The sequence below is a fragment of the Crassostrea angulata genome, unplaced genomic scaffold (genome assembly GCF_025612915.1).
Source record: "Crassostrea angulata isolate pt1a10 unplaced genomic scaffold, ASM2561291v2 HiC_scaffold_168, whole genome shotgun sequence".
Lineage (NCBI taxonomy): Eukaryota > Metazoa > Mollusca > Bivalvia > Ostreida > Ostreidae > Magallana > Magallana angulata.
Genome location: NW_026441721.1, coordinates 249,048 through 273,185, shown reverse-complemented (window position 1 = coordinate 273,185; position 24,138 = coordinate 249,048). Strand labels below are relative to the sequence as shown.

At 33.1% G+C, this 24,138-nt stretch overlaps 1 protein-coding gene across 1 annotated transcript in view; it reads left to right on the top strand.

Moving 5' to 3' along the window:
* The window catches only part of LOC128169664 (uncharacterized), a 173,927-nt gene that overhangs the window by 6,595 nt on the left and 143,194 nt on the right, over nt 1-24,138 (top strand). The window contains exon 4 of the mRNA XM_052835767.1: nt 8,770-8,909. Within this exon, the coding sequence (XP_052691727.1) occupies nt 8,770-8,909 (140 nt within the window). The remainder of the gene's footprint in view (nt 1-8,769; nt 8,910-24,138) is intronic.

The following is a 24,138-nucleotide window of genomic DNA, read 5'->3' as shown; positions in this document are numbered from 1 at the left end:
ACATAAAATTCCTAAATGTTTTGATTGATATACACATTTTCGTTTCATAAAAATGAACTTGTTTTACTTTTTTTTAGTTGTTTGTTTCAAAACTGTGCCCCTCTCTATATTTAGATGTATTCCGAGACTCAGGTAACTGATCGATAACAGAGTCACTAGCTGTACATCGGCCGTCGCCCAGATGACAGTGGCCGTGCTTGTAGAGCTGGACGTAAATACATGTTTAAACGCTCCGCTGTCTCACTGTAACGAAGACATCTTGAATTGACTGGAACATGTGTTAATAAAATGCTTCCAATACATGGTAATTAATGTGTTCTACAATACACGGCCGTTCAATAAAGCAAAATTTTTATCACTGACATACAAACGAACGCTGGCAATTAAAACAAACACGGGATTGATTCCGATAGAACATTTCCTTTTAAAACAGTACAAAATACTGATTCACGATATAGATATGAATTAAATATTTTTATTGTGGAGGTGATTTCTAATAATTTAACTTAATATTGATCAATAATACTATTTGTTTAATCCAAAGCCGTGAATTTTTAGTTACAGTTATCAGGGAATCCCATATTAATTATGATTTGCCGTGGAGAAAATATGCATGAAAAAAAAACCGCTGTTTGTTCAATGTTTATTAATTACGCTGTAGCCTTAGCAAGCGAAAGAAATTAACAACTTGTCACTATGCATGAATTATGTACATATGAATAGCCTTATAAATAAGCAGTTTAAGTGTTAAAATTTTAAAAGTTTTTGTTTACATGCAAAGTGCTAGCTATTACGATGCTAGGGGTATCAAAGTCGAACAATGTATAAAGTGAGGACCGGAATGATACCGGTTCTGTTTGTTCTACAAATAGCAAATGTAGACTAAGCGACAAAGTATAGCAACGCTATTTTTCAAACAAGTAATAGCTTTCCTAAAACAAAACTATTTCATTGGAAGCATGAAATAGCTGCATATATGTAGCTTTCGGTCAGAAAACAAAACAGATTGACAACCATCCCATTTTTAGCTCACCTAAGCTGAAAGCTTTTCTGACCACATTTTGTCTGTCGTTCGTCCGTCTGTCCGTCCGTCTGTCTGTAAACTTTTCACATTTTCGACATCTTCTCCAGAACCACTAAGCCAATTTCAACCAAACTTAACAAAAAGCACTCTAAGGCACATGGGATTCAAAGTTGTGAAAATTGAGAACCACATCTTTTTAAAAGGGGAGATAATTGGAAATTATTAAAAATTTTCCTGAAGTCTTCAAAAATCTTCTCAAGAACCATATGGCCGGGAAAGCTGCAACTTATGTGAAAGCAACACCATTAAGTGTAGATTTTAAGTTCTGAAAATCATGATCCCCAGGGGTAGGATGGGGCCACAATGGGGGTCGAATTTCTACATAGGAATATATAGAGTAATTCTTTAAAAATCTTTTTTCTCAGAAACCAATCAGCAAGGAAAGCTGAACCTTACATGGAGGCATCATCATGTAGGATAAATCTGAAGTTACGAAAATCATGACCCCAAGGGTAGGGGTGTACTCTAAGTAGTTATTGTAAATTTGCTGAATACGACCTTTCTCAAAATCTTGCAAAGCTAACGAATGGGGACATTTCTTCATAGATAGGAAACCGTTGTAACTTGCTCTCATTTGGATAAATGCTCACATTTATTTTATTCACTATATTTAAGGTAATTTCCAGGAACAATTTTTAAAACGAGACGTGGCTGCATCATTCAAAAAATTTCACAAGCAAAAAGAAATTCTCAAAATCAGGAAAATTCCTATCTGGCTGAGGAATGGATAATGCAAAATATGCCTTTAGCTCTTTATTTATTACATACTCCCGGGGGGGGGGGGGGGGGGTCAAATCCATTTTCCTTATATGATCAGTAAAAAAATTTATACGTAAATTTAAAAGAATTTTTTTAACGGAAGGGGGGGGGGGCTCTATGAAAAGTCATGTTTTATACATGAGTTTAAGAGAAATGTCTCCTGCAAGAAAAGAGTAAATAAACTGCAATGAACATTATGTTAAAATATTTATCGTTTATCAATATTGTATCTGAAATAAATTCTATATATAAATTTATAAACAATCTTATAAATTATGAATAATGAAAATTTAGTGGAAGGTCATGAAAAAACATTCAAATTCATTTATGTTAAATTGCTACTTTTATTTTCATTGATTTATCATAATTCATTATTTGATCACATGCGCTCGCCCCAACGGTCCCACCGTAAAACATTTTATAAAGTACATGGTTACTGTCTTCAAATATATGCATTAAGCTATATTTAGGCGGGTTAAGAAAACATGACAAAGGGCTAGGCTTGCTGAACCCTCTTCACGTTTTCGACCCGAGCCTAAATATAGCTTATGCTTCAAGACATTTATGTTAGTTCCACAATATAATATCAATTTTACGCATCAAACGAGCTATTTTTAACAAATTTCGCCGAATATTTGCACTTGAAATTAACACGCCATGGCGTCAACCAAGCATAAAAGATGACGTCACAATACAAATGAAACGCTGTGCGAAAGTGTGCCTACTCGATCTGTACTCGGTCTCGTTAATAATAATAGTGAAATGTTATACTTCAAAACGTGTTGCTGAAAATATATTTAAATTAATCATAAAAATTAGTTCAACTAACCTGTTATTTTCTTCTTTAGTGTGTGTTTTTTCATGACTATTTCTAGTTCTAGAATGTCAGGGTGTCTCCAAGGTGGCATAACCTATATACAATTTGATGCGCAATGACACAAAGAGCAAGAATAAATTATATGGTTTAGGGATGATGATCTCAAAAGTTATCAAAATATAGATTGTATCATCATTTCCTATTTCATAAGGGGGGGGGGGGGGGGGGGGGGTTAATGACAACACCTGGAGGTCATGTATTTTACACCATTTGATGCATATTATGACGTAGGAAGATATTTGGCATTTTCCTGTTTCATGGGGTCGGAACAACCCCATAGGGTCATTGCCTACATTGTATTTGATGCATTATAATACATTATGAAAGAAAGACCCTTTCCTAGCTTCCTATTATAACTCATATAAAAATGAGAAGTCTCTACACTTACTTATCTAATGTATGTAATACACAAATTTAATACGAAATTGTTACAGGGTCAATATGGGGTCAACTCAATAGTGTATATAAGTCTGACAAATGAAAAAATAACTTTTGCAATTAAAATGACAGAAACTTTACAAATGCGATAGGATAGGTAAAGATGATAAGCTTATTTAAAATTAAAAGATGATGATACGGTATGCTAGCAAAGGGAGATCACTTATCTAGAAAGCTAAAGTAATACTTATGTACATACCGGTGTCTCATAATATTGTGCTACTATACATGTATTATGCTTACCTTTATTGGTCAACATCATAATGATAAATTAATTAGAGCACAATATAAATCCCTTTAGCTAATCATCACAAAAGAAATGTTTATGCATGTTAATTAATCCTTTTCTGCATATGAAAAACACATACATGTATGTATACACCACGTGAAATGAAACTCATCTAATCGAAGAGCTGGGTAGAACTAGTACCCGCTATTGATACCTGTAGACCTGTGTTGCGTACATAACTTCATGCAAAGATAAGGTATTTGTAATATACATGTATTTTCATGACCTTTTCTTCAAAACCCCTTGCACTTTTTTATTTATAGGAAATAACAGCTTTAAGGTGGCGCACGACACCTGCATATTGTTATGTATACTTCCTATTGAAATAAACAATAAAGTATCAATATAATATTTTCCCAAAAATTATGTTACCTTGCAGTGAAGTGCAATGGGTTAGAGCAATTACATGTCTGTAAGGGCATTGGAGTCCGATGTGTATTTTTGGTAATTTTACTATTGATATAAATGAATTTTCATGGAGGGGGGGGGGGTCTGGACCCCTGATTCCCAACCCTTTTCTAAATCCGTGCACACGATTATGTACATGTAGGCACACAGAAGCAAATCAAAAGCAGGGTGTAATGAAGAATAATGATCCCCGTAAAAATAATGACCCCCCCCCCCCCGGGTCATTATTTTAGGTAGAAAAATGACCCTTTTACCTGAAGAATAAGTATCATTTTCATACAAATGAGCACACTCTACATGAAGAAAAGTGACACCTGTAGAATAAGTTTTTCAGTATATTTTTTTTTTATTATTTGTGAAATAGTCTTTACACTATTGTAATTTTTACTGCTGCAGTTTACAGAAAGTAACAGAAATTATAATTCATATTCAAATAAACTTAAAGTGAAAGAAGGGGTATATCTTAGAAAATAAAAATCCTTCCGTTTTAAAAAGATATTGACGTATTGCATCTGGGTATGGTTGTCATCTGAAAGGGGCATGGTCACGATTTTAGTGAAAAATTATTTTTCCGATTTTAATGTTCACAATGCTTCAGTAAGGAATTTGTAATAGACAACTAGAATTTGAGTGTCATTCGTTGAGTTATAAGCAAGTTACAGAGCTTGCAATTCTTTGCAATGTAAACAAAGCTTTTGTTTACATTTTGAATGTGAATTCTAATTTTAGACCTAATGAATGCATTGAACATAATAACTGTTTATTTATGCTTAAAATGAATAAGAAGATAGACAAATTAGCTTGAAAAAGATTTTTTACTGGTATATTGAACCTATGTAAACAACAACAGGGCACGAGCCTTGTTTACATGACAAAGAATTGTGAGCCCTGTATCTTGCTTATAACTTTACAGGTGACCCTCAAATTTCATTTGATCAGTAGAAATGCTCTCTTAAAACAGAAAAATAGACTTTGACCAAAATCGTGGCCATGCCCCATGAACAATTGCATTTGCATATATCTATGGTGTTCCGATAGGGCCACTTCGACCTTAGGGCGAAGATGCAAAGTTGCAAATGCGATAGTGCGAAGGAGCAAAAGTGCAAAGATGCGACGACGAAGCACAAAGATGTGATGCCTAAAGTGCTAAGGTGCGAAGGCGAAGGAACGATACTACTATCGCTCTTTCCCAACTTCGCACTCTTGCCTTCTCATCTTCGCACTTTCGCCTTCGCCTTTTTTTATTGCATTCAGCAAGTCTTGGTCGATTACATAGAATTTAATGCAGACACCGTTCTCGCCAAGGTTTTCCGATTAATCCATCATAAAATACAATTTCACGTGATATGATAATATATCATATAAACCAATATTATATTTTACAATATCGTATGATACGATATTTTATAATATTAGAATATCATATATAAAATTTCATGTGATATAAATCTATATTACAGAAACCAATATCATATTATACAATACTGTATCATACAATATCATAGAATATACAATATTATATCATAGGATGCAATATTATATATTGCAATATCATATGTTATAGTATCATGTGATTAAATAATTAATTAATAATACAATTAATATTATACAATATTGTATCATAATATACAATACTATATATAACAATATCATGATATAATATCATATCATGAAATATAAATAAAATTGATACAATATTATATCGTATCATATACCGTTTTACAATATAAGATATGGTATTATATTGTATCCTATTAAACAATAGTGTTTCATATCATACAATACTATATCATAGGAATCATGTTATATCATTTTACAACAACCACATCTATCTATCAATCAGGTTTGAGTGAGGTAGGAGATTTCTTTAGCATCCTTGATAATGGAGATCAGGCTTTGCATCTGAAGCAACCTCTGCGTTTCATTTATAATATAGTTAAAACAACTATGCAAGCTATCAACTATAATACATGTGACCTGTTCCAAAAAATTAAACCTCATTAAGCATCATAAAACTATAGCTAAGATTCAGCATTCAAGCCTGTCAGGTGCATCAGTATCATAAGATTCATGCAAGTGTGGTGAAGTTAGGACCAGTAAAAACTAATATATCATCATCAGAAGACACCAGCAATTAAAACCTTTACCTCCTTCAGCAGTATTCAACCTATGGCTCTGATTCAGCATCCATATCTATATCTGTATCATAAGATACACTATCCATTTAGGTTAGGTGAAGTTTGGACCTGCAATAACTAAGATATATTTTTTTGCTTCCTTGATAATGGAGATCAAGCTCTGCATCTGAAGCTACCTCTGCGATCCATTCATATTACAGTTTAATCAACTATGAAAGTTTGAAATGGTACTATTATCTATTAAACATGTTACCTGTTCCAAAAAACTTAACATTATGCACCATTTGAAACCTATGGCCAAGACTCAACATTCAAGCATGTCAGGTGCATTAGTATCATAATACGCACTATCCATGGAAGTCTGGTGAAGTTAGGACAAGTAAAACCTTAACCTCCTCCAGCATCCGAAACCTATAGCTCAGATCCAGCACTCAAGTCTGTCTGATGCATAAGTATCATAAGACCTATATGTTTAAAAAACTTTAACCAGCTCTTAAAACCGTAACCTTCTTCAGCATCAGAAACCTTTAGCTCAGATTCAGCACCCAAGCCTGTCTGGTGCATCAGTATCATAAGACACACCATCCATGCAAGTTTGGTGAAGTACAGACTAGCAATAACTTAGATATTGCTATCAAAGGGCACCTGCAACAAAAACTTTAACCTGCACCAAAAACCTTCACCTCTTCCAGCATCTGAAAGTTAGGAACCAGATTCAAGAGGTTCAGATGCATCATCCATGCAAGTTTAGTGAAGATAGGACAAGTAATGGGTTAGATACAGGACCTGCAAAAAAGCTTTAACCAGCTCCGGACGCCGACGCCGGGGGTATAGCATAAGCTCCCCTTGACTTCGTCTCGATGAGCAAAAAAGGCGAAAGCGCGAAGATTCGAAGGCAGGAATGCGAAGTTGCAAAGGCGAAGAAGCGATAGTAGTGCACTTCATCGCCTTCGCAACTTAGCACTTTCGTCTTCGCATCTTCGCGCTTCGCCGTCGCATCTTCTATATTTTTCATATTGTTCATGAACTATACTTGCTTTGAGGATTTCCACTATTACAAACTGCTTGGTATGCAAGTGCATCACCCAGAATTAATGATGAAACCAAAGTTATGAAAAGTTTGCTCCACTGTTAGGCATTATAACCAAGCTGAAGTTAGCAGGCACTGGCAGCAGCCATTACGCCAGTAGAGGTTAACGGCTAATAAGGAAAATCGTCAAAGTACTGAGAGTACTCGTACAGAAAATATATTTTACTTTATCGTTGGCATACTTTAGTAAGTTTAGTTACTATCAAGATGATTAATGCATCAATAGTTTGTATGAACATTGGTAACTTTGGATACAATAAAGATCGTGTAATCAAAATCAAGAGGGATATAAACCCCTAGGATGGGCCCTAACCTCTTATGAACGCTTTAAGAAACAATCCTTTCTTATTATAATCGATCTGTGTTTATTATCTATTAAGATTTTGTAAAGTCAGGTACTCTTCACACATTTGCTCTCAAAGAATAAAATATATTCATGATCACAAATACAACAATATAACAAATGTTTAGGATATTGATGTTCATGTATTACGTAGAAGAAAACAAAACTAACGCAAAAGGATTTTTTTAAAATCACTTTCCCCAAGAAATGTAAATAAAAAGTATTCATATGCCTACGTTTCCTGCCCCTTAGTCTTTTTCCATCAAGATATATACATGTATCATTCTTTGATTGACAATTCATTCACTAATGAATATTGCTTATATTATTACAACAATTATTCTTTCATGATTATTGTTTGTTAATCATCACACAATATCCTCATTGTGTATGAATTTTTCTTTATTCGCGTCATTTCCCGCCGTATGTCGACGAGAGAAGTGACATAACTGTTAACAATCAATTTGTGGCAATGTAAGAGTGTTATGTGTGTGCTTGCGACGGATATAAAAAAAAAACTATATACAGCGATTTTTTACAAGTTTGGTTTTTATAACTTCAACATTAGTTGAACAGAGTGAAAAATTAAGTAATTTCAAAGTCATATCTTGGATACGGGGTAACCAATTTCTATCCATGTTTACGGGGGGGGGGGGGGGGGCATTTTTCTATGGGGGCCATTTTTCATCTGTTTGACATTAAGAAAAATAACCCCTGGGTCTTTTTTCTTCGAAACAATCCAATTATTCTTCAGCTAGGGGGTTCTTTATTCTACGTCGAAAAATGACCCCCGGTCATTATTCTACGGAGGTCATAATTCTTTTTTACACCGGCAACAGCCGCAGAGAGGGGGCATACTTTAATTTTGTTTGTAATAATTATATAAACCATTATACTTTCTATGACATGAAATGTTAAGATTATTGATTCACTTCACATGCAAACAGTTCAACCCAAAATTGCACATAAAGTGCTGATCATGTGTATTATCGTCTGGGAAGGGATCTCATCCTTCAGTTATGCAAATCATAATTTTTAAATGTATTACCGGAACTTGCAGGTGGTCTTCATTTTTTAAACAAACTGGTACAAAACAGTGTTTTAGGGGCAAACCTTTGGTGCGGGTATTACTGTCTAATGACAGCATCTAGTTTGAGAATTGTTCAAATATAGACACATTTGTTAAGATTCGACAACCATTAGTTGTTTTTTTTTCATTCATACATTATAGCCACTGATTGGGACAATGGTATAATTTATAAAATGCATGTGGATGAATCATTCACGGGACCTTATTACTTAATTGTCAATTAAATTCAACGGGCGATTTGTTTTTATTGTAGGATGCTTGGAAGAAGGAAATATTCACCTTTTTGGACTAAACAAAAGCAGTACAATAATAAGTGTCAGTAACTGCAATATAAACGATGTACAATCACAGGACGATTACTTCTTAATTCCTGAAAAATGTCTGTCACAAACGGTAAGACTCCAATTCACGCTTAACAGAACCTGTTCGATTAATCACATGTATTAATTTATGGTATGGACAAAAAATATCATGTAAAGCAGAATGCTGCTGACACAAAAAAAAACTGTATACAAGTTATACAGTTGGTCATTCAAAATGAATTATTCATATCTTGGGGCTGAAATTCTCATTATTATTTTCTGCTGGTCAACCACCAGGACTAGGCAAAAAAAAGATGTAGATAACACTCTGCCGTATAATTATGCCAGTGCCAAGGTGGCATTTTTGCACCAGCTTTAGATTCAGTTTTGTAAAAATCTATATGTATTAAATAAAAGATCATTGTCCAGAGAGTATGTAACCACTTTTGATTATGTGTGTCTTACTTTACAGATGATATATTTACCTATAAAAATGAATATAGCAGAGGAAAATATTATTCCCATAGGAAAAATAAGCTAAGTTTCCTACAATATAATGTTGAAAATCCTATAAGACTGTCTAAAATTATATAAACTGTTTCTATTAAGAAAGAGGATTTTCTTTTCGTGTCCTCTTTTTTTCAGTGCAAAATGAAAAATGAACGCAATACAATAACAGAAATGAACATGAATTGTATTCATTCTTGTTGTTGAGCACAACATAAATTCGTGAACCCGCCATCTTTTTCACACAAAAGAACATTTCACAGCACCTTTAAACCTTCATATTCCACAATAACAGTCAAAATATTGGTGACTCCACCAACATATTTCATCAAATATCTCACTTACAAATAAACTTGGTGGGTCCACCAATGATAAAATATTGGCGATTCTATTTTTTTAAACAACATCAAATATCTCATTCACACAGGTCCCCGGTGGCTCCACCAAAATTAAATTGTGAGTTTGTCCGCATACAGTTTTGTATTTCAATCAAAGATTTGGTGAACCCACCAACAAAGCAATGATAGTAACACATGTTATCAAATATTTCAGTTTTAAAGAAACCTTAATTGGTGGTTCCAACTAAACACAAATATGCATGCAATAATCATTTTGTCTTATACTTTACTGATTAAATTTGGTGACATCAGACTTTCATTATCCAAATATTTGGTGGATCTACCAAAATGAAATTATACAAACAAATATAGAGTACAAAGTTGATGCATTCACCAAAAGTTTCTAAACATTCATCGATGGCACTAAATAAACAGAAACAGCGCAACAAATGTCAGTTTATATACAAAACAAGAAAGTTGGTGAAGCCACCAAAAAGATTGACAAAATTCAAAATACCCCTACTTGGTGGATCCAACATATATCAAGTTATACGAATTATTAAAAAAAACAGATTACAAAGTTGGTGGATTCACCAAAGAAACTCCCGGCCGGTAACAAGTTTATCGCTGCTATTGAATACATAATTGGTGGGCCCACCAATATGAATGCTATGTTCAGTTTACATAAAAGATCAGAAAGTTGGTGAATCCACCAGAAAGATCAACATATCATCATAACTCATTATTGCCTTTGGATTTACAATGCCATCAAAAAAAAGGGGAAAAACGTGTAGAAAGAAGTATTTTTAAATTTCAGTAGTGAGACATTTTATTACTTGCTTTAAACAAAGGGTTTACATGTAACTTTTCCATCATCCATGATCACGTTTTGTATTGTGTCTGCACGTATTTTCTCTTTTTCATTTTTCATGAGGAGTTGACTATTTCGAAAACATTTGACATATTTCCTGCGCATTTGCGAAAAAATGTCTCTGTCTATTCACAGCATTGCTTCTTACTGTTCTTATATAGCTTAGTTGTTTTTTCCACAGATGATTTGTAGTAATCAATATGACAACTTATTGACCATTTCCAATCAGTCAAGTGGATTAAACTTCTTTCTTCAAGAATGCCGTTAAAGATAAATGGGAAAAAGATTTGATATTCCTCTTATGCTACGAATTTTGCGACACTTAAACCATGTGTGTATACCTCCTTTGGGTTTCTTGTTACATGTAGGAGAGTAATCCATCCCTATGTAGAACGTTTTCTCTATCAAATCGTTGTTTGTAATCTTGTAGTGAAGTGGACGAGTAAATTTTCTCAATTCACACATATTTTTTTGCATCAGGGTGTTAATGACATAATTAAAGTAATAATCATGTTGACGTTAAGAAGTAGCTCAATGGGATCATCGAACGTTTCGGCATCATTTTCTCCTCGTTTTTTTTAGCCTCGTTGCTGAATCATGCATTGACATCCTCATGTGCATAAGAAAATGTGCACCTGAAAATACATATTTTTTTTTCAATCTTTTTGATTAGATCTTTGATAAAGGCAACAAATCTATGTTTCCTATATCAAAAGTGATAATGCATTTCTATCCTTATAACTGAATACATTTTGCCAATAAAATAAGGAAGTAACTGCTTACACCTTCTGTATTTTAAGTCGTGTTAGAAAATGTCCTTAAGCTATTATTTTATTTTTGCTTGATCAATACCTGTAATTATTGTAAAATTAATAAAAAAAAAACTACTATCATTTTTGCAATAGTATAAATGAAAGTGAGGCAGTGGTCACGCTTTGCGGATCCATGTCAGTGGGAGTTATCATCAATACTTCAAATGAAATAATATTGAATCATTTAGCGAGAACTTTTTACGTGGATTACCTAATAAAAAATTATAGAAGATAGTGTAGGGCGAGTTCATCAGGTTTCGGGCATATACATTGGATCGGACAACTTAGGTTCAAAATCTATCCCCAGGGGCAAGTTACATGCATATTTTGTGGAAAAAAACTTTTTCTGAAGTCTTTTACTTATCCATTTCTACGAAAGCCCATTGAGCTCATTTTCGTAGGTAAAAAAAAATATTTTTTTCGCGAATAAACGCGAAACTTTCGCGATATAACGCGTTAGTTTCGCGAATAAACGCGAAACTTTCGCGAATAAACGCGAAACTTTCGCGATATAACGCGTAACTTTCGCGATATAACGCGAAACTTTCGAGAATAAACGCGAAACTTTCGCGAATAAACGCGTAAGTTTCGCGAATTAACGCGAAACTATTATATAAATATTGTCATTTCATACAGAACCCATATGAAGAAAAACGATGGAAAACAAACACATTTTAAGTTTTATATAATAAAATACTTATTATTCATTATCATTATAATATCCGTGTTACGTTGATTTATGAAGACAAAATTATCTTTTTTGCATATAGATATTAACACATCTGATAAAACTTTATCATAACATTTTTATATGTTATATGTCCAAAGTAGATAATAAGTTTGAGCATCATATTACGATTTTCAGTTGTTCGCCGACCCTGTGTTCGAACAGGCATTCATTGATGATCTTTTTCTTATAAAATTGATATAAATTTAACCATCACAAACCTTTTAAATCTTAGTATTAATTTTTAAATGACATATGTGATAAATTTGGAGGACGAATTTACGTCATCTAGATTTGAACAAAAGCTTGAAAATTTCAATTCACAGCTTGACTTATCTTTCTGATATAAAACTAGACGTTAAGTTATGTTGCAGCGATATAATATATATTATAACGTTTTAAACAATGATATCCTTTAAATTCTAAAATGATACCTAATTAAGCGTTTAATTCGAATTAAAATTGTTATAATTAAAATATGTTGCTGCCTCATTTTCAATAATACAGCGCCCATTAGAATGTGAGAAGCGTGATGCATTATGTTCTTTGAAAATCAGTACTAAGATTTTAAAGATTTCCTACGTTTGAATTTATGTTATTTTGTATAAGGTTAAATCTAATTCATTTACATCTTTATATAATATTATTTTGTTTTATTTAAATTAATATATTTGTATTCAATAATTATTCTTCATAGGGTTTCTTCTATGAAATAACAATATTTATATTTGAGTTTCGCGTTTAATTGCGAAAGTTTCGCGTTATATCGCGAAAGTTTCGCGTTATATCGCGAAAGTTTCGCGTTTATTCGCGAAAGTAACGCGTTATATCGCGAAAGTTTCGCGTTATATCGCGAAAGTTTCGCGTTATATCGCGAAAGTTTCGCGTTTATTCGCGAAAGTTACGCGTTTATTCGCGAAAGTTTTGCGTTTAATCGCGAAACTTTCGCGTTTATTCGCGAAAAAATATTTTTTTTACCTACGAAAATGAGCTCAATGGGCTTTCGTACGTTTCACTATTTAAGTCTTGTCTTAGGAAATTCCTAAGTTATATCTTCACTTTAAGACAGGTAAATAAATGTCTTAAGAAATTTAACATGAGGACTGTTTATGTTCTACTGAAATGAATTATACGCAAATTAAAGCACATTAAAGTGGAACAAAAATAACAAATTACACGCATCATTAAAATCTGTTTCACTTTACTATTACTTCTAAACTAAAACTTTAGAAGTAAAAAGATGCATAATATATATATCGTCAATTAATTTCTTTGGTTTAGATTTTATATTTTTACATTTTGTAAATTATCTGGTCACACCAGAATTTTTAATTTTGAAGTAAGCTTATCTGTATATGCTAACACGGGCTCTTTATAATGGACCAACTATAGACAAAAAATACATTCGATCGTAAAAATTTCAACAGTGACCAATTTCAGTTGATTTATGCGGTCATATCCATATAATATTTAAAACTAAGAAATATATGTACATGTGGCAACAATAAGAAAGATACTTTGAGCAATGCATTGAATTAAAAAGAAATACCGTTTACAAAGAACATACAGGTTTATTACGTAATTTTTTTCTGCTCGCTTATACATGTAAATGGAAAATTTGATACAAAATATCAGTGTTTGTTTTTAGACATTACACTATTTACACTCCATGTACGCATTTTTTCTAGGTGAATAAGGGAATGCATTTTTATATTCAGTTATAAAGTTTACATTCTGTGTCATATTGAAAAGAATTCATACATGATCGGTACTTATTTAGAATTAACAATATGATATGAAAGTGATTTACAATGTATCTTAATTAAGATGTGCTACGCTCAGAAAGTTGATAAAAGTTGATATGATAAACCTCAGTAAATTCCTAAGTTATAAATTAGGCATTTCTTAAGTTCTATCTAATGGATCATCTTTGGAAATCTTTGTGAAACGGGCACCAGGAGTGTGGGGGATTTTTTCTTCTTCTCGAAAACAGTCTTTTATCTGATACATTTAATTTGGAACGGTGATAAAACTTAATAGTGACATTTAGCCTAAAAAACAAAATCTAGAAGAGATACGTCCCACTAATCATACCCTTCCCCTTCTGTAATTAATGTCCTAATGCATGAACAGCTGTATTTATGCGATTATGAGTTCATATTTAATACAATCGATATTGTAAAAACGGTAATATTTCCAGCTGCGTCATTAAACTGCATATTGAACGGTGGAAAATGAAAAGTTTGTATTTTTTCTCGTCAGATGCAACAATAAATTTTTAGCAACATACATGTACATGTACATCAACTGAATACATTTATATATGATCAATTTCAGTTAAGTTTTTTAGCATTGTCAACTCCTCGAAATATCACACCAGTTGCTACTTCATTTCATTTTTAAACCATAAGTCAAGGAAAACAAATAAGGAAAAATTCGGACACAGTATAACGTACAAAAACATCTTGATGACACACAAAGTCCCTTCATGCTTATCATCTAGTATAACAAATACGTATCATTTGTTAAACATGGATTTTATATTACTATATCCATCCCATAATTTACATGTTAACTTCCCGTGAATTCATTTGACTATTTATAAAAGAAGTTGTTGTTAATTGAATAATAAAGATATTTTGGGTAAATCAATAAAATCTTAATTTCAATTCAACTGCGGTCAATTTGGATACAGATGACTTTAATAATCAGAATACAGAGACTGTCAAGAATATTTTTCCTTAACTATAACGCCAATCATCATAAACCTAATTAATATAGAACAAAGAGATTCTTTATCAGTTGTTTTCAATTTTTCGATGAAAATCAAATCTTGAATAGGACACATTTTTATAATGTAAAAACTTTTTTTACAGCTGATGCATTCATTAAAATTTAGCGTTTAACTTTATACATCAAAATGTCGCAAAGTTTGATTCATAAAAAGCAATTTGAAATGAAATTTCATTGTTTTGTGTACACGTCATATCTATTTTTTTGTTATAAAATAACTAAGCTGGGGAAACAACGTTTTTATTTACATGAGGCCACACGACCTAAGGTAGCAAGGGACAGTTTCGAATAAAGTACCCGTCAATATTTTTGTAAAATTGAGAGTTGCTGTACTTGAAGGCTTATGAGTGTTGCTAAAATTCATGAAATGATTTTTAATGAATATCATTAGTTAGAGGGGTGTCTCTTGTTGAAATTGATATGCAATATGTAGGCCCCTTATGTTAGGTACATGAGAATCAGAAGTAAAATGCGAAACCTGCGGCTTTGACTGTTGTGCTGACTTTACACAGTGAAATTGCAAGTTACAGACGGGAGGTAAAATAACACGAAAAGTAGGTGGATGGGACATTGTAAACTATACACCGGTAAGTTTCTGACATTTGATAGTACAGCATGCACGCGGTACGGAAGGTCAACCCTCTGCAGGGAATTAGCTGGGGGAGGTCTAAAAAGCTGAAAAATCATGAAAAATTAGCAAAATATGAAAGGGTCAAAATCTCATAAAAACCAGTATGTAGAGAATTTTACAGGTTTTGATTAGCAATTTTCTTCAGAAATTGGTGATTGGCCTTATAAAGAGTGAATTAAAGGTATTTGTGCTGAATGGGAACTGAGGAAACTCTAGTTACAGAGTTCCAAAGACATGCATCCCTTGGCTACAATGAATTGGATCAAAAAAACTGTCCCCTGCCACCTTCAAGACTACATGGTATTTTCATATTTCTCCTTTAAGTGTAATTTTGAGTGGATTTTGTACCATAAGTAATACATTTTGTGAAAATGGATGATTTTCTTGGCTATAGATGTCATGACATCATTTATTAGCTAAAATATTCAAGGGGAGTAACTCCCTCTTAAATGTGTAGAATGACCACCACTAGAGTAAATTGGCTTAGAGAGTAGGCATTTCCTATCCTGATGACAATTAATAGGCTTAAGTTAATTACTGAGATAAGAATAAATACTTTAAAACAGTTTTTGTCAATTAAATCATTAAATTCATGAATTTGCAGCCATTTTGCTGTCTGATTTTATGAAATAACATAAGTCCACCTGACTTATATCACCCAATTTTTTTAAAACAGCATATTTTTATTTCAAATGAACTTTACATGTAGACAAATGCAGTTATCAAAGTATACCATATGTCAAAAAACTCAAGTTTTTGCTCCTTCCTATCAAAAAATGGTATTTTAGATGTATTTACAGAATTGAAAAAGCCACCCCCTCTTTCCAATGGACTCCATTACCATTACATGTAGGATATGTAACTGTACATTTGACCTTGAAATAACATCTGCTATGATAATTACTCTTGAAATGAACAAAAAACAACATATGTTTACCCTTTTATTGTATATATGCATCAAAAATGTAGAAAAACATGTAAAATTTGAACCTTTTTCATGGAATTCTCATCCGTCCCAGGTACCCGGGTGTGTTTGAATTTCATTTTAATTAAACGCACATGTCACACTTGTAGGTCTTACTAATTTAGCAAAGTTAAAAGGAGACTAGAAACCAGAATATATAAGATATCCACTAAATATGATTATAGGCTTAGTTTTTCATGAAAACAAGAACTCACATGTAGGGCGACATGACTTTTTGTGAATAAAAATGCTACAAATCATCCATTTACCAAAAAAGATCAATTTTAAATATCAGTGATGGTTGTTTTCAAATATGTGTAAGAAATGACTCAAAGAAACTGCCACAAGTTTCATAATATTAGGTTAAAGTGTTCAAACTAATGCTTCTTGTGAAAATCAAAAGATAGGGGGAGGGTATACATGTAAAGGGATTTCTAAGTGATGTGATGCTTTAATCATGATAATATCAAGCAGATGCATGTAGTATTCAATAAGGTTTCTTATTTAAGGAGGTTGAACAACAGTTGACCTCTAAAAGATTAGGTAAAGATGCTTTATTTATGGAGAGCCCTGTGAATCTGTGTTAAATAGAGGAAAGTGGAAATGGTGGGTTCACTTAAATGGCCATATTTTTCTTAAACCTCAATGGAATTGGCAAAATGTGGTGTACTTTTTTTCAGAATAGCATAAGCTTTGGAATTTTAAGACAAGATGACTTTTCCAGAGAATGTGAGTGTATGTTAAAGGTAGCAAGGGACAGTTTCGAATAAAGTACCCGTCAATATTTTTGTAAAATTGAGAGTTGCTGTACTTGAAGGCTTATGAGTGTTGCTAAAATTCATGAAATGATTTTTAATGAATATCATTAGTTAGAGGGGTGTCTCTTGTTGAAATTGATATGCAATATGTAGGCCCCTTATGTTAGGTACATGAGAATCAGAAGTAAAATGCGAAACCTGCGGCTTTGACTGTTGTGCTGACTTTACACAGTGAAATTGCAAGTTACAGACGGGAGGTAAAATAACACGAAAAGTAGGTGGATGGGACATTGTAAACTATACACCGGTAAGTTTCTGACATTTGATAGTACAGCATGCACGCGGTACGGAAGGTCAACCCTCTGCAGGGAATTAGCTGGGGGAGGTCTAAAAAGCTGAAAAATCATGAAAAATTAGCAAAATATGAAAGGGTCAAAATCTCATAAAAACCAGTATGTAGAGAATTTTACAGGTTTTGATTAGCAATTTTCTTCAGAAATTGGTGATTGGCCTTATAAAGAGTGAATTAAAGGTATTTGTGCTGAATGGGAACTGAGGAAACTCTAGTTACAGAGTTCCAAAGACATGCGTCCCTTGGCTACAATGAATTGGATCAAAAAAACTGTCCCCTGCCACCTAAACGATTATATGAGTAACTTTAGCCATGCTGTTAAATTGGAGATTTTTTCGAAGCTATATTTATACCTTATATCCCAACCTTTTTCGCATGTTACAAGATTTGTAAAAAATGTGAAAATTTTGTAACTTCTTGTATTATCGTCAGCCATTTTCTGCAATTAAAACAAACTAGGCAGAAGCGATCACATTTGAATATAATTGTTGCTAAAAAGCGATTATTTGATCATCGCAAAAATGACTAGATATACATTCTTGTCATGATTATCCCCCAGCACAAATTTCAACAATTAACAATCGTTATGAAGTACAAGTTGGTCGTCTACATAAATAATATTATTTCTTTTCTAGTCCAGCTAATCTTAATTATTTTAATTTAAGTTGGTGCCTTAAGTTAATATTAGGAAGTATCTAAATCAATGTTTAACATCAACATTAAATAAATGCTTTCCAAATTACATAGAATAAATGAGAAAAACAAAAAGTTTTAGTGGCTTCTCAGCAAGGCTTAATTAGAACTCGGAACTTTCAAAACAAAGCAAACGAAAATTACTGATTCAGCAAGTTTTTTTTTAGTGTTGACCACATTATCTGACCTCTTAAATATCTGAAACTAAAGCATTAACTAGGAAATTATATAACATGAATAAGGAAAAGATAAAAGTCCGATATTTGTTTGGATGACAAAAATTAATTTCTCATTTCGACAGATTATTAATTTAGTTAAGAGACAAGTAGTTATTTTAGGGATTTTTTAATTTCTTACTATAAGGACATTGTATACTTCAAGTTCTAAAATATATTTTTATTGCAACTTTTATATAATTGGACATAATTATGTTTTCTCATTTATTTGATTTTCAACAGGGATTTGCCTTGTATATTTGGTATTTTTACAGACAAAAAAATGAATATCGCTGCACACAAAACTTGATCTGTATGATGCATACAAAATAAGTACTCTGTTCGCATCAGAGCTCTGGGAGATTGTAAATTCATGTTGTTCAATTCTAAATTTCATTAATACTTCAAGTGACCTTGGATTACTTAACATGCGATCATTATCTGTCATACATTATTGTAGAATATGGGATCCTCAGTGACGTTGAGTTTTATACATAGATGCAGTTTTTTGTATATAAACTTTACATAAATAACATTTTTCTGTATGGCAATACTATTTAAATGATAGAGAACAGTGGCAATACGTAAGAGCTATGTTCACTTAATCCATACAACGGTTTTGTCTATATCCCAACTACATGTACATGTTTTTGTTATATAAATAAGACACTTAATTTGTGGTGGGGGGGGGGGGGGGGGGTCATTTTAAAGTTTGATTCGAGATGCATGTTTTATGAATCAAAATATGAAAAACACAAATTTTGCAAATAATATTTGCAATTCATTTCTTTCATAAATATAGACAAAGCAATCCACTGTAAAAGACACCAACATCAAAACATGTTATAATCTTAGAGGCAAATATATCATTATAAATACCGGTATGCATCACATTAAACTAAATGTGTGCTCTTTCCGAATTTGCGAAAATGTTCGGAATTTTCATGAAGCCTGTACTAAACGTTTTTCTTAGTGTATGAAAATCAAACCGTTCTACATGTACTTGTGTTTCTTTGACAGAACTTTGAAGACTACGACGAATTTGTCTAGCTCGAAGTTCTGTAGCTTCATGTCCCAATATTGATGCAATATTGTGATTTTTTAAGGACGACTATAAACATAATCTTTACTAAAAAGAATATATTTTATAAACGTTTAGTGTATGACAACCTTCCTTCGGGTAATGCTTTTGAATGGATCCTTTTAGCCAGTAGATTCATTAACAGGCGCTTGAATATTAGTATTGTGACATCTGATTCAAACGTAGGATTATGATCACAGCAACTTCCGAGTCCGAGCGTGTAGCCTTTTACGTGGTGTTCGAGAAAATCACGGCACATAACGGAGGAGGCTTTGTAAGAGTCTTCTAAACGAAAAAAAGGAACATTAGAATAATTTGGCAGTGATGTTGATCCATCTCTTAACCTGGTCAATGCAGGCGTATTTGTCTTATCACCATTGTTATTGAGATATTTTTCCTAAAAATGCACTGCATGAAATAGAAATTCCATTTAACTATAGAGTTATTATAGGCAATTAAATTGTTCTCGGCATGACCCGCTATTCAAAAGAGAAACGTCAAGAGTAATCTTCACAATCGTCTGTTCCTTGACCTATTTTCTCAGCGTCCAAACCGTTAGTATAAGTGTAGGGAACTCTTTAGATTATGTTTGCTTAGTTCGAAAAAAGGAAAATATTCGTGACGTACAATTGTACTCAAAGTAGTCTTTTTTCTCTTTATATTTTAACTTCAACAATTTAAAAACGTACCTTTGACTTAGGATTTTTCTCCTCTTCATCCATGATTTACATGCAGTAATCAAATACGTTGTTTGTATCCTCGAAATGCAAAGCTTGTAAACATCTGAAACAATTTTATAGCGCGGACCGACCTGTTTATGCTTATACAAAAACGACACAGCATAGCTCCACGGCAACCGTTCTACACTAATTAGGCCGCACCTTAGACCACTCACTTAGTCTAGATTTATTTCCCAATGAACAACAGACGTGTCTTCTTTCGATATGTAACATGCTTTACGATTTATCCAAGTCTCTCTCTCTCTCTCTCTCATTTTATTCAAGTGATTCGGTAAACGGAAGAGATGTTATTTTGTGTCACACTTTTATGTCAGAGAGAGAGAGAGAGAGAGAGAGAGAGAGAGAGAGAGACGGGCAGTACATTTACATGTAGGCAAACAAACGGACAGATAGACACTGTTTGTCATTTGTAAGCATACAGCCATAAGATAAGTCATGAAATTTGACTCACGGGTTTGTAACACTTTGCAAGGCTAACAGGGTTGTTAACATAATATAACATAATCATCTGGCTGATGAGTTTCTGAGAAGATTTTTAAAGATTTACCCTATATATTCCTTTTTTAAACTTTGACCCCATAATTGTGACCCCACCCTTCCCCTGGGGATCATGATTTTCACAACTTTGAATCTACACTACCTTGGGATGCTTTCACACAAGTTTCAGTTTTTCTGACTGATTAGTTTCTGAGAAGAAGATTGTTAAAGATTTACTCTGTTTATTCCTATGTAAACATCGATCTCCCATTGTGGCCCTAACCAACCCCCAGGGGATTTTATTTTCACAACTTTGAATCTACCTACCTGAGAATGCTTCCACACAAGTTTCAGCCTTGCCGGCTGATTAGTTTCTGAGAAGATTTTAAAAGATTTACTCTATATTCCTTTGTTAAACTTCGATCCCCCATTGTGGCCCTACCCTACCCCCGGGGGTCATGATTTTCACAACTTTGAATTAACACTACCTGAGGATGCATCAACACAAGTTTTAGCTTTCCTGGCCAATTAGTTTCTGAGAAGAAGATTTTTAAAGATTTACTTTATATATTCATATGTTAAACTTCGATCTCCCATTGTGGCCCCTCCCTACCCCCGGGGGTCATGATTTTCACAAATTTGAAATCTACATTACCTGATGATGCTTTCACACAAGTTTTAGCTTTCCTGGCTGATTAGTTTCTGAGAAGATTTACTCTATATAATTATTCATTTGTTAAACTTCGACCCACCATTGTGGCCCCACCCTCAGGTGAGCTAAAAAGGTTAAGTTTACAATACAATAAGTTGTTAAAGTTGGTTTCTGGAAGAACAGTCTTTGAAAATTTTCTTAATAAATATTGACAATTTTTTTACTTTTCTAATCTTTAGTTTTTAAGATCTGTGTACAAACATATAGAATTGTGAGCAAATCTCTGTATCTTGCTTATAATTTGAAGCTTAACACTCAAATAGGGTTAGTAAATAGAAATTGTAAAGAATTAAACACAAGAAACATGCACTACATGTATTTCAAATAAAGAACACAATTTATTTTTTCGAAATGAGTCATATATATACATGTATATACCTACATATTTCCGTCAGCGATATCAAACTCTATTTAAACTGAATAAACTCGAGAAAATGCCGAGCTTCTCAACAAAACCTATTGCATTAATCTACCATTACGCAAAAGATAATGCCGAATTACCGATAGAATGTATTGTATTTCAGTACTTTTTTTATACATCAGATGTTGCTTAATTTGCGCAGGTAAACAGTTAACTGTTTGATTTACCGAAGTCTCTGTTTGATTTGATACGTAAAAATCACGAAATACAAACGATAGTTTCCAGGTTACAAAGCATAAATAATGAAAACGAAACGAAAATCAGAACAAGCTAACACCAACGTCATGTGTGAAAACTGTCAACGCATTGAAATAGTTAGCCTCAATTTACTTCACAAAATCGGCACCAATATATTTTGCATGTTTCAAAAATTTCCCTTCATACGCAAACTGTTGCACAACAAGCAAATTCATCATAGTCAGATCGAACCTTTTTCGTATAATGTCATGGCTGCTTTAAACAAAGAACCTCGTTTTAGAAGAATGGAATACGAGTCTTGGTAAAATGGGTATGCAAACCCCGGCCGTGGCAAAATAAAAGCAGGGGCAGATCGACAATCGTCAATTCCAAATACGCATTATTATGCAGCAATATTTACAGCGAATACAAATATACTAGTCCATCAAATATCCTGAAATTTTAATGAGATTGGCAGATTATTAACTGCCAATCTTTTGTTTTGCCCTGGCCAAGTCTTGCCTACCCATTTTACCGGATGCCGAACGCGAAGCTGAAACACGCCTTTCCTTTAATATTATTTTCGTAATAACTCAGATTTGAAACAGAATGAGCACTTAATTTTTGCAATTTATATTTTCCTTCCTATAAGGATAATTAATGCTAAACTACGTTGAATTTGCCTCGGTAGTTCTTGAGAAGAAGATTTTTAAAAATGCACCCCCCTTTTTCTACAGTTTCAAGGTTTTCTCCGCTTTGAATAAAGATCGGACTTTTTTTTCTGCAATTTATATTCGCCCTCCCATAAGGATGCTTTGTGCTAAATTTGGTTGAAATTGGATTAGCGGTTTTAGAGAAGAAGTTCGAAATGTAAAAAGTTTACAGACGGACGGACGGACAGACAGACGGACAACGGACAAAATGTGATCAGAATAGCTCACTTGAGCTTTCAGCTCAGGTGAGCTAAAAATGAAAAGTTAAAATCAGCATAAAGAAATGAATATCGTGACGAAAAGTCCTTTTCAAATCAAATAATAAAGAAATTAAAAAAGGATAAAACTTGTTCATGCTCATTTTTTTTCACCAATAAAAAATTGTTTCATTTCGTAGTAAAATGGCGACGTCAGCGTTTGAGGCGAAGCAATGATATCAACTTTTGTAATGATCTTTAAACAGATCTTAAGGCGTTATAAAAGTATATAAAATTTACATAATTACTTTGAAATGAAATTTGTGATCAAATAGTCAAGAAACAAAGAAGGTCGTCATACGAGTAAGATGACATCAAGTGAAAAAAAAACCTCCAGCTATAGACAGACTTTATACAAAAGTAATTGATGCAGGCATGTTTGTAAACGAGACATCGTAAATTTATATGCATGTGGGGAAAATGTTCAAGGAAAAATGTTTTCTCTGATGTTGTTAAAAAATAAAACGATTCCTCTAAGTTTTCCCCATGTAATTTGAGGATATGCATCATAAAGCTTCCGTGAATAATATGACTTATACGTTTATAATTGATCTGAAGTATAAGCCTAATAATTGTAAGGATGTAATCTCTCTCTCTCTCTCTCTCTCATCTTTTTCTTTAAAACAATAAATAAGCAAAAGTTCGAGCAGTTTTGTTGATCCTAGCGGTGATTTAGAAGAACACCGATTCTTCTATATATGGAAGGTCTGTCGGCCTACCTATGTCAGATGGTACCGACGATGACCAGGGAATAGGTAGAGGTTTTACGAATTAAACATGGTTTACGGTTGGAAGTCTGCCATTTGTAAAAATCATTAATTATATGTAAGTGTAAATATGTAAATGTATTTTATTTCCCTTAAATCAAGCTACAAAAGAGCAAGAACGTAGGCTAAGAAATCTTTTTTTTTTAAGTCTCAATGGTTATCGCGTGAGCGCAAACCATTTTCTACATTGTAACAATTGTATTTCTTACTTGAACAGCAATAATTATTGCAATCTCCTAAATTTGATGAATGATTCAAAACAGAAACAATTTCCGTATCAAAGGGATGTCAAGATAATTGAATTTGAAGACGCC